The sequence below is a fragment of the Netta rufina genome (assembly GCF_964035555.1).
Source record: "Netta rufina genome assembly, chromosome: 1".
NCBI classification, from domain to species: domain Eukaryota; kingdom Metazoa; phylum Chordata; class Aves; order Anseriformes; family Anatidae; genus Netta; species Netta rufina.
Genome location: NC_140123.1, coordinates 24,721,686 through 24,737,496, shown reverse-complemented (window position 1 = coordinate 24,737,496; position 15,811 = coordinate 24,721,686). Strand labels below are relative to the sequence as shown.

Genomic DNA, 15,811 nt, shown 5'->3' with positions numbered 1-15,811 from the left:
TTTGTGGCAATTAGAGTACGCGTGGCAATTATTCTAATATGACATATATTCATATATATGACAACATGACATATATTCTATATGTCACTTCTCAGTAGAAAAGTGAATACAGGCTACAGTTGTGGATAAAAAGTCTAAATCAATATATTTTAAAATGGAATGAGAACTAAGCCTCCTCTGACACAGAAAATATGAAGTATACAATCTGCAGATATTTTGGAGGGAAAAAAGCATGTAAGAAACTAAAGACAAATTCAAAAAATAAATGGTTATTACAAAGCCAAAAGAAGCTATAACTAAAAGGTTATAAGCTACTTACCAGTAGAGATAGGGTTTATCCTTATCCACGTTGATATTGTTTAGTGGGTCCATACGAAACCAGGTGTTAAGAGTAAACCCATTTTGATAAGGCCACTTAGCAATAGGAGGCAATGCAATTGCCTAAAAAAGAAAAAAAGGAAAAAGATTAAGGAAACAGTAAGTCAAAAAAATATTTTGAAAAGTACTGTTAAAGATAATGTCTTTCTGGATTTCTACTATAAATCTGCAGATTTTCTCTAACACTCAAATACCAAAGATGATTTAAAAACTTTAAATAGTGTTTTTGAATAAAGGCATTAGTTTCCATTCATTTTAAAATACTATAATTTTTAACTATTCAAATTTACTGATAGAGGACATGAAATTACATTTGTGAATGGGCAATATTAAGAGGAAAAAAAGAGGAAAATGACATGCATAAATTAAAATATAAATTTGGCATTTGGTAAGTATTAATGGCATCTAGAAACCTAAACGGTAAGATCAACTTAATCTCAAAATGCAGTAAAACAGAGATTCACTTTTAAAACTATAGTATAAGAAAAGGTTGTTCTCTGAAATCTTAGAGCACTATGACTTTTCTTTTCCTACAAACACTTAGAAAGAAACAAAATCTTACCTCCATAGTTAAATAAATTAATAATAAGGTATGACCTGGAAGAATTTTTTTTTTTTTTTCCAAGCTTTATTTCTCTGGGCTGAAGGACTGACAAAGAGATTTCCATAAACTTTTTTCTTTATACCTGAGCACTGCCCTGAAACATTTACCTTTGAAGGAAGACTTTCTTTAAGGAGGAAATTGGACAAGATGAACTTCTGAGGTCATTTAAAATATTTTTTCTACAATACCAGTAAAAGAAAAATATTTTTCACTGAGTATGATAACTATACACAAAGTAAAGTCATATTCAATTTTTAAGTTAAGATACTCGGTTAGACCAGATGACCTGCAGAGGTCCAACCTCAGCCATTCTGTGATTCTGTTCGATACTTTCTAGTCCTTCAATCACAGTTAGAAATACTTGTATATAATAATATATATATAATACATAATATACATATATAATATATATTATAACATATAATAATATTTAGTATTATAATATATATATAATACAGGATCATTAGTATCTGTATCAGCACGGTATCTATGCTGATTCCATGCAAAATACTACTACCAGCAACAAATTCCTTTACTCTTTAAAATGAGAATGGGCACAAATCTATTGACAATAGAGACAAAAGATTCTAGGACTCACACTAAGATTCTACACTGTATTTTATGTAGTAAAATACATCAGAAAAGTGCAAGACAATTGCTGAAGTAGTTTTAAGAACAGAGAAATGGGTAATTAAGAACAATAAGGAACTCAAAGTAATTTTTTTAAATTTGATACAGCAATATTCTCAGCTTATGCTAGCATTTGACTAGATAAAATAAATAACGTAAATTATGCTACTAGCCTGCTACTGTTTGCTCAATACAAAACATTTCAAGGAAATGCTCTGGCGTAGAACTCCTGCCTCCTGTGAGAGAATTCCCTGCATGAGACAGGGGAAAAGGTGTTTGATGACAAACAGGAATAATACCTGGGAATGGTACCACCATCATAGGGTGTCCTCCTAATGGAGTGGCTAATGTTTTGCTACTGGAATAGACTGGTGATGTAACACGGTTCTGGGAGGAGACCTTCAGTTGTAATACTAAAATAGCTCTCACCAGCAGTTCATTATTGGTGCAGCAGACTTCTAAGCCCTTTCATATTACCACTGAAGTTTTGGTTACATGTGGAGAATGCACCCAACTTTAAAGATATTTATCACGCCTGGTAAACATGATGCTATTTCTCTGTGTTGATACTGATGGCACCAATGCCCATCACAACTGAAAATCTCAATTCAATGCTTGTAAACTAAGTCCTTTTCTCTAACAAAATGTTTGTTGCTGGGATCATTTTATAAATCATTTCCTCCAGACCACTTCAGAGAATGACTCCTCTCTAGAATTTCATGGTATAATACAACACGGACTGCTCAAGAAACATAAATTTGAAACTTGTAATTCTTGATTTACAGGTGCAGTCAGTGATGAGCGGTATATGAAAAGAGATCCAGACCAAGAAAAGACGAATGACTACTATGCGTTTCAATCAAGAAACTTTACGCCACTGTACAATTGTCAGTACTGAAAACTGAATTTTCAATATGATTTCCAATAACTGATGAAAATTGCTGCATCTCCTTAGATGGGGATGAATATTTGAAATTCTTGCCCTGAAAATATTTTTTTTTTATATACATATATCTAACAGAAAATGAAATTTAAGATAGACATTTAATCAGGATTTGCCACCGAAGCCCAGAAATGTCACAGCAGTGTATGTCATAATAGAAATTCATATTTTACAACAGCTTTACTTTTGGAGCAGGAGAGGTTAACCGTGGTTTTAACATTGCAGTACCAAATGAAATTCTCTCTTTCAGAACTCAGCTATTAATTCTTCACTCAATCCACCCTATGTAATTCTGTCTGAGCAGCTAAATATAAAACAAGATGAGGGAAGTAATATAGACAAAAAATACCCCAGGTGAAAAACAGCTATTTTCAGGCGGTTTATTTCCCCAATGAAATCTGCCATACTAACAGCTGTATTGACAGAGAAGAGATGGTGGTTTAAGCATGAAGAAAACTATCAGAGCTATTGCTAGATGTTGCACCTGGGTCGGGGCAATCCCAGACAGGAGTATAGACTGCGTGAACTCATTGAGAGCAGCCCTATGGAGAAGGACTTGGGGGTTCCGATGGACAAAAAGATTGACATGAGGCAGCAGTGCATGCTTGCAGCCCAGGAGGCCAACTGTATCCTGGGCTGCATCAACAGAGGAGTGGGCAGCAGGTCAAGGGAGGGGATTGTGCCACTTTACTCTGCCCTTGTGAGGCCCAATCTGTAGTGCTGTGTCCAGATCTGGGGCCCCCATCACAAAAAGGATGCTCATCTGTTATAGCGGGTCCAGAGGAGGGCAACAAAGTTGATCAGAGGCCTGGAGCACCTCTCCTATGAAGAAAGGCTGAGAGAGCTTGGGTTGTTCAGGGTGAAGAAGAGAAGGCTCTGGGGAGACCTCTTTGCAGCTTTTCAGTACTTTCAGGAGTCTTATGCAAAAGATGAGAGAACAACTTTTTGCTCAGTAAGATAATGACATGACAAGGGCAAATAGTTTTAAACTAAAAGAGGGGAGATGTAGATGGTTAGGAGGAAGGAGGAAATTCTTCACTCAGAGTGTGAGGCACTGGGATGGGTTGCCCAGAGAAGCTGTGGATGCCCCATCCCTGGAGGTGTTCAAGTCCAGGTTGCACAAGGCCCTAGGCAACCTGATCTAGTGGGTGGCATCCCTGACCATGGCAGGGGGGTTGGAACTAGATGATCTTTAATGTCCCTTCCAACCCAAGCTGTTCTATGATTCTATGAAACGTTTCCAAGTTCTACCATGAGCTTATACCATTCCATACCAAAACATATTCAAATTTGTATTTATCTCTTTTTTAACATTTGTATTTACTGCCTTAATAAACATATTATTAGATCTGTACACAATATTTGGATTTATGTGCAGGTTTTCTGAAACTGGATTTATGTGCACATTTTCATGCACTAAAGAGAGAAAATCCATTAGATTTTCCTTTTTAAGAGTTTTGTTGTAATGATTTATCTCAAAAAGTAAAGCCAGAAGTAGACTACATTTAACTCACTGCCTTGAGGGAAAAGAATCAGCTGGAGGAGTTCAGACAAGTAGAGAAAAAAAAAAAAAAAAAGGCTTTCTGACTAAATTGTCACTTTAAAATGTCACTGTGATGATATGCATAAGCATATCACTACATTTTCCTCAAGCTTTATGTAATATATTATCAATTACATTATTCAAATCAAATAGGGTTATTCTTTGGAATTTTAAGTTTTCACTGTAATAGTAATTTCTGCAGTCAAAAACTTCTATTTGACATTCTTGTCCTCTCAAGTTTAACTTCTCAACACTACAACTACCTTGCAAACCTATGGAAGGCAAGGTCTGTGATACTCAGGACTGTAATTCCCCTTGTGTTTCCCTTGCAAGAATTTCCAAATTCAAACTAAAAGAAATGCAAATAAGGAGCAATCTATTTGTTCCTCAAATTGTACTATTTTAGTTGAAAACTTACTGCAGCACTACAGCCTGGGAAGTTGAAAAAGGTATCAGGCCCATGTCTCTGTGGCATCTGATTAAGGACTGATAATAGCTTAACCGCATGTCTTGGCTGTGAAAACAAGAAAATTGCAGAGAAGTCAATATTTTTGTACTCTCTAAGCTATAATGGTAACTGGACGGTTTTCAAACAACACAGCAAATTAACTCTATAGTAGTTAGCTAAACTACTTCATAAACATATGTTCAATCAACATAAAAAAAAAATATTCAAGCTTATATGTCCCAGAAGACAATTTATGTTAACTTCAGGCTCTAATGGAATGACACTTAATGCTTTATCTGATCACAGCTTACCCAGATTCCATTTTCGCCTCGAAGCATGCTGAACAAAAGCTTCAACTCTTTGACAGTGATGCTGTAGCTGGCAAGAACCCCCAACATATCAACTAGAAGATCTTCAAAGGAAAATAAAGTTATTCTGAACTCTGAATTTCATTGTTTTGACAAAAAAAAAAAAAAAAAAAAAAAAAGCTGCAAGCATTAATACCTTTAAACATAAGTGTATTCACAAATTCTAAAAGTCAAACTTTGTGGCCTTAAATATTTTACAAAGGATTTCATACTCTCATTGTTTTAACAGTTTTAAAAATAAATGCACATTTGCAGTTTTAGATGTTATATCACACTTTGAACAAAGTATCTATTAAATTTATGAAGAATTAATTCTTTCTCTTTTATAATATTCATTATGAACTTATTGTTTGCTTCTTTCTCTTACATAATATGGGATAAGGATTTCTTCATTCCTCTGTAGATAGTATTTTTCAGACATTTCAGAACTAAAAGTTGCTTGACATCATTCTTTAACTAAAGTACTTTATACTGAGAACTTGCATGGTTCCCACGGCTTTGCTAGTGATACTTCCAAATTTATCAAAAAAAAACAAACAAAAAAAACCCACAACTAACCAAGCAAAACAATCTTAGTGAGGAAAAAAAAAAAAAAGACCACAGTATAAAGAATTCATCAAAAATTTTAATTTTTATGTAATACTGATTTCATTTAAACATTGCAAAATCCATATAATTTTAAAGTAATAGCATTATGTAGCTTGCCTATCAGAGAACATTGGGTTTAAAATTACTGCTAGATTTTATTATAAAACATAGAATTTCATTTTAAGAATCTGTTAGTTTAGGGGATGCTGGACCTTGCTTTACACTCTGCATTTTCTTCTGGAATAAACAGCACTACTAATGATTACTACTGCCTTTAGCAGAAGGAAAAACAAGCTGCACATCTTAGCAGATGTTGCATAAGAAATATAATTCAGAGATCAAACTGCGGAGTACAGATTTTTCAAAACAAAAAAAACACGACTTAACAGAATCAGCATTAACAATCATTTTGAATTTCTTCACCACTCAACAATCAGAAAATCCTCCCCATAAGCCTTTCAGAAGACATTATTAAGCTAGTATGTTCTTTGCAGGTCTTCATGTTCTCTTTGTTCACCAGTGAAAGGATGACTCTTGAAGGTGATGACAAAAAGTAGTGTTAAAAATATTCATCCTTTAGATATGTTGTTTTTAAGAAATTTTATCTGCAAATAACTACATATGCATTTTTGTGTAAAATCACCAATATCTATTTACTTGTGCCACTATGAAAGCAGCCTCTGGTCCTACTCAACAGGCATGTGTAAAGACTGAAATAACATTTAATTTGCAGGAGACATACTAAGCTGTTCCATGTGTGAAACTGCATGTCAGGAAAAGCAAAATAAAACATTGTGACTTGCAGTCATTTTCACCAAAAGATCTAATTACGTCCCTAATGTTGATGTATAACCATATTTTTTCCTTTCTCTAAATAGTTTACTTGAGAGTTTAATAAATACTCCTTTTAAAATTAGTAGCAGATTGTATTTGTAACAGAATTTCTTACAGGAAAGCAAAATAAAGTGAATACAAAAACTCTTGTATATTATGTGATGGTGAATTCTATGATCCAGCTCATCCTCTAGTACCTACAAACATTTGTCCCTTTCACTGTCCAGTCTCTAGCATGCAATGTGAAACTGGCAGTGATTACACCTATTGCACATGATCAGAAACTGAGAACAATAACACACTGAAAACTCAAAAAGAGAAATCAGCATGAATGAATACCAACCTTCAGCTGAGAATTTCCTGATTTTTATTTTGTAGCCTTAGGTTGTGTTTTAAATCAAGCTACTTCATGTAAACATGAAATACATGTCTATAAGCAATGAATAAAAAGTTGATAGAGAAAAAGAAATATAAATTCCCTATCATTGTATCCCTGGGTTAAACAAAGATCGCAAAGATTGAAGTCCAGTGGGGAACAAGCGAAGATAAAGAAAGGAACATCCTTGAAAGTCAATGTAATTATGCAACTTAAAAATACTACTTTTAACACATAAAAAACAAACAAACAAACAAACAAAAAATTATTTCTTGTTTCAATATAACAAGAAGAACAAAAAAAGTACTCTAATAATACATAGCTTTATTCGTATGTATTAGAATCTAATATAAGAGTCAGTCTACCTCTGGTTTATAATCATAACTGTCCACTCATCTATAAAGGAGCAAAGGCTGCAAACATATTATAACTGTTTGTTGTTGTTGTTTTTAATGTTTTCTTCATTTTCTGTAATATTAAATATGATCACATATATAACTGGTATCTATGATCTCATTTCAGAAATGAGAAAGGCCAGAAGGAGAAAGCAGGCACCGTTTCTCATTTTTAAAGCATTTCAGATATGTACTGAATGGAACAGATTTCTGTTAATGGCAATTTCTGAATACTTTCATGCTAAGCAGTTTATACATGCTCTATAAATTCACCAGAAAGCTTGAAGAAATGCTTAATTCAGTCATTTCATATGAAAATACAATGGTAAAAGAACCTGCCTGTCTCTCAAGTAAACTAAGCATATATCAAAGTGAATAGTATGGCATTAACTTTAGAAGACATATTAAACTGCTTTGGAAACACAACTTCAGAAAAACTACCTCATGCCTCCTTAAATGCCTCCTTAAACAGCCAGCCATGAAATTGTGAATCTTAACTCTGTGAAGTAGATCGATTTTTATGGGCTGGCAACAGAGAATGTGAGAATTTTGAAGCTTTTATTATGGATCCAGTTGGAAGAGAAATGCTTGTTAACAGTCTGTTAATGGCAGAACAGTCCAAAAGTAACATTTTTGCTTAGAAATTAGGAACTGTTTCAATACTTAAGAATTTGATTCCAGAAATTTCAGAACAATTACCTACAGCACCACAACAAAAGTACAGCAAATAAAATGGGGCTCAAGGGAGACACATCCATTCAGTATAGGTTAGGGTTACGTTCACCATTCAGACTGCTCTGAAGTTACTAGAGATGTGTTATCTCAAGGAATCTCACTGAGCAGATCTGCATCACTACGCATCAAAGAGAAATAAATGAGGGATCTGTAAAAACAGAATCCCTCATGGAAAATCTTGTGCAGCTGTTAATAAAAATGTTTGCCAATCACCTATGTGAATATTTCAGTAATCTTTTTGCCTTAACCATTGATAAATAGCCTGATCATCTCCTCTCTTAGTATAACAGATTATCACAGTGCCCAGATGACTTGTGGTGGATAACGCTTCTGGAAAACAAATTGGAATATATGTGGCAATAATTTCATTTGGATTTCAATCAAGAGTCAAGATGATTAAACTTTTATTCTTGACCACACAATCTGAAAAATCTCAAGAAGAGGGATATCTAAAGTGCTGAGACGCTTCATAATCTGATAGTTTTCATCTGAACAGACAGACAAGTTTTTCTCACTGAAAAAGATTGAGTATATTTTTGTTTGCTGTTCTCTTACTTTCATAAAACAGAGGAAATTAGCTTCGGGTTTAGACTGGTCCTAAAACACTGCTGTCATAACATAATAGAGGTTATACTTGTCTCTTCTGTTTAAACCTTATTTAGGTTTAATCACAACATTTCAGGAGGAAACAGGTGAGATGACCTGAAATCAAACAAACAATCCCTCAAAACATATAAAAAAACAAAATCAGGAAGCCTCTCTCTTTTGCAGATGATAAGTCAGTTGCAAACATTAGGATTTTTGGTATTAACCTCTTAGGAAGAAGCACTAACACAGCTCTTGTTCAAAACAGCCTCTCTGAACATTCAAAACCATTTTGCCACAAAATTTCTTATTTTATCCTTCGGTTTTGGAAAGTTCATTGAAACACTTGGGGCAAAACAGTTCTACAATCATCTACAGTTAGTCATGACTTCAGCATGTACATATCAGATTAAGAAACAAAGATAATGCAAAAATAGTTACTGATTTCTTCATCAAGTGCCTACTAGTTATTATTGACTAGTTATTGGATGACCATATCCATCTCTTCTCACAGAGGCCACCCCTGCAGCCTCCCTGCTACCAAGTCCTTGACACATTAACCCAATACATTAGGGTACCTCAAAATGAATAAATTTTAATTAGTATGATTCCTGGTTTTTATGAGTAAAATCCTGATAAACTTCAAAACAGTAATGTCTGTTTTCATCAACTAATGTCATATTTAACATGAAATAAACAATATCGTTCCCTTACTTTCCCTTATCTTACTATTCTGACATATTTACCAGTCCTGGAAACAAAATGTACTTGGTGAAAATCGTTAGTTTGTGAATCTATTGATCTGTTATACTCTAGTCTGAATCTCATGGTAGAATATTTAACATTACACTTCTGGTTTTAGCATTTGCACATACATTTTTAATGACTGAGTTGCTCACTAACACCTTGAAATATAGAATTTACAGCTTTTTCAAATACTTAACACTTAACACAATACTTAACACAAATACTTAATACTTAACACCTTTATACTGAAAAAAGCCAAAGATAAAAACATTCTTGAATAATTCATATTTCATGCTGCTGTTATCCTCTTCTTGTTTCTGGTCTGAAATCCTCACTGGTTTATTGTTCCACAAAGTCTATATATCTGCCAGGAATCAGATCATTACCTAAAGTCTTAAGAGTTAGAATTATGGAAGAAAAACCTCTTCAATCTTTCAAAAGCGCCTCACAATTTAAGTATATTAGAAGTCCCCAGCTATATAAAGATGAAGAATTACCTTCACACTTAGTTGAAAGAAAATGCTTAAGTTTATCCCCAGTAAAAATAGGGCGTAGATAAGTAAGCACATGTAGCTCTTGGCTGTCATATTTAAACTAGACAACCCAACCTGCTTTTCTAGCCAAATCATTCAGGATTACCCTATTACTGAGCAGATGTAGTATGGAATGACAAACTCCTTCAAAAGTAATGTGGAAACCTTAGCTATGCAAGAACTACATCAGATATTTTCAGTGAGCAAAGAATGCTACATTTTCTACTGTAAAAAATTTCAGGCCATTAAAATTCACAAGTATAAACAACAGAGATATTATAGGGAGCACAGCTATACATTATTAAATGATGTACAGAAATAAACTGTTTAATATAATCCATATATCCAGCATTCATATATATGAATAATTTCTGATATGCTATCAGATGTGGCTCACATTTAAAGCAGGTCATAACAATACTTCAAGCATCATAATACTAATTCAAAATGATAAATGCATTTCAAAACTAATATATTACCTTGAAAGGTAACAAGCCTAAACAGGTTGACAGTTAGTTTAGACAGTTATCTACATATATTCTAAAATAACAATGCCTTTTCTTTCCTTCATTTTTTCTAAAACTGATAAAAATTCTGACTTGATAGCAGTCAGAAAAAGCAAAATATTACTTTAAGTGAAAAACGAATTATCCCCAAACCCTCCATAATCAGAATAAGTTGACAGTTAAGCAATATAAGAATTATTTTATCAGTTGGTAATTTATACCTGCAATCATGTCGTCCACAGTACTCATCTTCAGCAGTACCTGTTCAATTAAGCCAACTTCCGTGCTAGTCTGTAAATTACGGACACTTTTACGTAGAATTGCTGTGAACATACTCCAGATTTCAGCTTGGCATGTTACATCACAGTGCTCCAAAAGCTCTGACATGCATGTAATGCTCTCTGCATCTTGGATTATAAAGTTCATCTCCAGATCAAATTCACCACCAACCAGCTACAAAAGAAAACAAGAACAACATTACAACATGAAATACATAGCTTAATGGCTTTCATACCTGCACTGTGATCAACACCTAATATTTTTTTATGGTGAGGGAGGTACTTTTGACAAAGAAACTCACAGTTATGATCAGCTGTGAGTTTGATCAGTTTGATGTCACAGCAGACTGATAATCATGCTATGCAAAACATATCTTGTACAAAATATACCCACTACTAGCATAAAATATGACCTTCAATTTTGTAACAGTGCTGAATACAACACTTTCACAAAATAAAATCAAAAGATATTTGAAATATTCCTTGCTGTAAAGTAACTGAAATGGTAGCCTGGCCCAAAGTGAAGTAGTGGAGAATCTGCAGAAACTGAAAACCTAAAAAGTAACTGAAGCTTTCCCACATTTGTCGGAAGAGAAATTTACCTGCAAAAAGACACTGAAAATAACTTAGCTATATTACCTCTTGATATAACACAACGCTTGACCTTGCATGTTTTCAAGATTTTACTGCCCTTCCCTCTATACCACCCAAACCTCTGTGCAGTCATCTGCAGAATCAGTGAACTGCACTGGACCAAACGAACCATGGAAAACGTGCTAATTATACCACAGGACAATTCATCATGTGGCCATGTAAACCTGCTGCTGGTGTAGGGAGAAACAGCACTGGGAAAGGAACAAGCACTCAGATGAAGAGCGATTTAACAGCAGCACTGATAAAACTTCAGCCTGATTCCTATCTACCTGGCTAAGTGCCAAATGCTGTCTAATGCCCTGAATTCCAATTAAGTGGCACAACTAGTGGGCACATTTTAGGAGGAAAAAAAAAAAAAGGTGTAAGTAAAAATCTGAAAAAAAAACAAGACTAAGACTATCTTAAAGCAGCTGAACTCACCATGTCACCAATCCCAAACAAATAGCCACTTGTGTAATTTTAAGAACATAAACTCTGAAAATCTGACCGAACAGTATATAAAACTCAGCTTAAAAATAAGCTAAGCTTGCCCTTTAATGGCAGAAATACCTTTCAGTTTTGAAGGAAAAAAAATCCTACTTTATCCTAGTAGGATTGTTTAATTCTGAAAGTACCAATATTAAACTTCAATAACTAGAAATATATTACCTAATTCAGAAGACAAAAGCACAAAATAAATTAATTCTCGAATAAGTTTAAGACAATCTTTTCTGTTTGTTCCAGGTAGGTATATAATTAAAATTGCAGTAATATTTTTAATTAAAGACATTCAATGAACTCAAGTGCATAATTTCAGTGGTAATTTTTAAAACAAGGCTATTTCATAGTTCATTAAAAAGAAGGTTGTATATTGCTTTCAAATTAAACTCCAAATAAGAAGCAATATGAAATAATATACAAACTTTTTTTTTCTTTTTTTTTTTTTTTTTATAGATAAACCTATCCAAATGTTCAGTCTTCCTTCAGTTCCAATCTATAGAAAATTAATACAACTAAGCAAGGATTAGCTTTGGCTTCTACCCTGAATGTATACCTATGCACCCTATGGAACTGTTGTTTTCTTTCCATTTCTTTCTATGCAGGTAATCTAGGATGAACAAATTTTATTTGGGAGATACTCTAAAGCCATCTGAACCCAGACCTTGTCAACCTGTGGCCCCATTTGAGCAGGGGGCATTGGACCAGGTGACCTCCATAGGTCTCTTCCAACCTCAACTATTCTATAATTATATTTAGATACACAACTTTCAGATACCTAACATAGGCAAGATGAATCCCACTCTTTGTTTTTGAGAACATAGATCTAAAAGCAACAAAAGAATAGCAGTATCTCTATCAGATTGCAGAGGTTCAGTATAGACTAATCTCATTTTCCTCATATGCTGTTTATCATAAATTAACACAGCATGGGCAAAACTGACTAAAATAATGCACAAGACTAAAATCCTATGCACAAACAAATGCTGGGTGGAGAATGTATTGAGAGCAGTCCTGAGGAGAAATACTTGGGGGTGTTGATGAGAAGCTTAACATGAGCCAGCACTGTGCGCTTGCAGCACAGAAAGCCACCCATGTCCTGAGCTGCATCAAAAGCAACGTGGCCGGCAGGGCGAGGGAGAGGATTGTCCCTCTCTACTCTGCTCTCGTTAGACCCCACATGGAGCCCTGCATTCTATTCTGGGACTGCTAACATAAGAAGGATATTGACCTATTAAGGCAGGTCCAGAGGAGGGCCACAATGATGATCAGAGGGCTGGAGTACCTCTCCTATGAAGACAGGCTGAGGGAGCTGGGGTTGTTCAACCTGCAGAGGAGAAGGCTCCAGGGAAACCTTTAAGCCTTCCAGTACCTAAAGAGGGCCTACAGGGAAGCTGGGGAGGTACTCTTTTTGAGTGGAGTGATAGAACAAGGAGTAACCACATTAAACTAAAAAAGGGTAGATTTAGATTAGACGTTAGGAAAAAATTCTTCACTCAGAGGGTGGTGAGGCCCTGGCACAGGTTGCCCAGTGAAGCTGTGCACGCCCCATCCTTGGAGGTGTTCCAAGGCCAGGTTAGATGGGGCTTTGGGCAACCTGGTGTGGTGGGAGGTGTCCCTGCCCAACCATGGGGGTTGGAATTAGGTCATCTTTAAGGTCCTTTCCAACTCAAACTATGTTATAAATCTATTAAAATTATTCAAAGAGCATTTTCTTGCTAATGTAAATTAATATACTGATTTCTAAACTTTAAAACACTTAAATAGAGCTCACTATCAATCTGAAGCGATGTATCAATTTGAAGTATGTTGTCAGTTCTATTAAAAATAAGATGTCTGTATATTTAAAACAGAGAATCTGTGTCAATAATACAATGAATGGTAAAATTGGTTTCATTGAAGGTGTTGTACTGGACTACAGACTATCCAGTAAGTATTAAAATTGTTATACTTGTCCATCTGTCAGCAATAGATTCATAGTCTATCAGTGACTGTTTATTTCACTACAAAGAACATTAAAATATAATCATAGAATCATTGAGGTTGGAAAAGACCTCCAAGATCATCTGGTACAACCATCCCCCTACCACCAATATCACCCACTAAACCTGATTTGCCCCTAACAACGATATAAACAAATCTAGACCACTAACAATGATCACAATTATTAAAATCAACCTCTTCAATAACAGAAAAAAAAATAATAAACTAATGGAAAAAAAAAATAGGAAGGGTATAGAGTAGTTGCTTTTCTTAAGTAAAATATTAAGTTGTCATGAACCAAATTTTAAGATGACACGGAAAATCTAAACCAAAATGAATTCTCAAAAATGCATCTCAAAATGCATTCTCAAAAAAAAAAAAAAAAAAAAAAAAAAAAAAAAGTTTGTAAGTGCATTTCCCCAGCAAAGTAAGAAAACTCCCTAGGATAATAAGAAAAGAAGAGGAATAACCAATCATAACTAACCAGACTTTACTACACAGAGAAGTTATAAGTGGAGTACCACTGGAATAATAAGTTGGTAACAAGTGCTGATATTAATGAAATGGCAAAGTTTGCTGAAGAGCCAAAAATCATTAAACACAGTTTAAAACCATCAACTCTTAAGAGTTGAAAAGATTTCTTATGATACCAAGTGGCCAGGCAATAACATATAGTTCAAAGAGTTCAAAGTTAGTAAATACAATGTAATACCACACTATTACAGTTTTACCTATATTTACAATATGACAAGCTCTCAAATTCACAATTATCGTCCATAAAAGAAAGAGCCAGTATGGGCACAACTTTAAATAACTAGCTGTCACTAAAAGTTGTCTGTGGTTAACCGGGAAATGTCATAATGAACTTGCAACTTCATAATTTGGGTACAATTCTGACTGCAATACCATATACAGAAAGTTAAATTGCCCTGCCATAAAGTAATCATTTTTAATATAACATGCAACAGACTTCTGTACTAAGACAAATTTCATCTGAAGTACAATATGAACATAAGCAAATCCTTACAGTAGCTGGTATATCATACCATAAATCAGTACTCCTTATACATCTTATAGATTAAATATAATATTTTTGTTATGTCATACATTCAGTCCTTCTTTGCATTCTTCAAGTGAACATCATACTCAGTAAAGACCATACTTCCACTGTGATTAAGTATCTTGAATTATTGCTTGTACTTTGTCAAGGTCACATATCACTTTTAAACTACTCTGCATCTTTCACAGCAAAGTTGTTATAAATGAAGAAGCAAACTAATTTTCACACCACTGTTCCAAGTTAGATGAAAACGGCCAAAAACATAGCTCCTCCTGAAGAAGTATTGAACTGTCAGCTATAAGCAAATTAGGCTTTCTTCTCTATCCTGAGGTTGTTTACAATGACAGGTTGAAACTCCTTGCAAATTGCTCCAAGAATCTTAACCTACATCACCATCCTCAAAGGCATTACTCAATCTCCATTCTCCTGAATACTGCATCCATTCCTCAGTAAGCCTCCCCCATTCACTATGCTATACAACATAATTGTTTCTTCATGGGCTTCTGCATCTACGCAGAATTTAAGATGGTCTTTTACACCTTTTTGGCCTAGAACAAATGTTAAATATTCCCCCAAAATATAGAAGTTGAATACATGCATGTATATCTGACAGTTGAATTCTAGATATAGAGCAAAATATGTGCTCCTGAACATCTAGGATTACATTTACACAGTTTTAAAAATCACAATTCTTCAGAATCAGATTCTTCTGAGGAATGTGCTGAAACAAAGAGATAGTAGATAGCAGCTAAAATAGAAAATTCCTCAAATGAATGAAAAAGAACAGGAAAGATGGCAGACAAACTCTGAAGAAACACAAAAATGGAACATCAGTATGACCTGATACTGAATGAAAATTCAAAGCACAGGTCAGAACTAATTCTAACATGATTTCATTAAAAAAAGAAACAAACAAACAAAAACCCCTGAGGACACAAAGTTTTTCAACACAATTTCATCTGTGGTTAAAAGAAAAAAAAAGGCAAATATAAGAACCCTAAGGATTTCATATGATGCAAGAAAATACTTTAGAAGCATTTGGTATTGTTTCAGTTAAATTCAGTTAAAAGTGCATGAGAGCATTGTGCTAAAGAGATTGACTCAGTGCAAACACATAATAACAATAAATTGTTAACATTTGAACTA

The 15,811-nt window shown here is 34.3% G+C and overlaps 1 protein-coding gene across 4 annotated transcripts in view; it reads right to left on the bottom strand.

Annotated features, from left to right (window-relative positions):
- NBEA (neurobeachin) overlaps nucleotides 1–15,811 on the bottom strand; it is a gene marked incomplete at both ends in the record, with an annotated part of 514,126 nt that overhangs the window by 412,920 nt on the left and 85,395 nt on the right. For all 4 annotated transcript variants that reach the window (XM_084292135.1, XM_084292133.1, XM_084292136.1 and 1 more), the window contains 4 exons: nucleotides 320–441; nucleotides 4,517–4,612; nucleotides 4,858–4,958; nucleotides 10,435–10,666. In XM_084292135.1, the coding sequence (XP_084148261.1) occupies nucleotides 320–441; nucleotides 4,517–4,612; nucleotides 4,858–4,958; nucleotides 10,435–10,666 (551 nt within the window). The remainder of the gene's footprint in view (nucleotides 1–319; nucleotides 442–4,516; nucleotides 4,613–4,857; nucleotides 4,959–10,434; nucleotides 10,667–15,811) is intronic.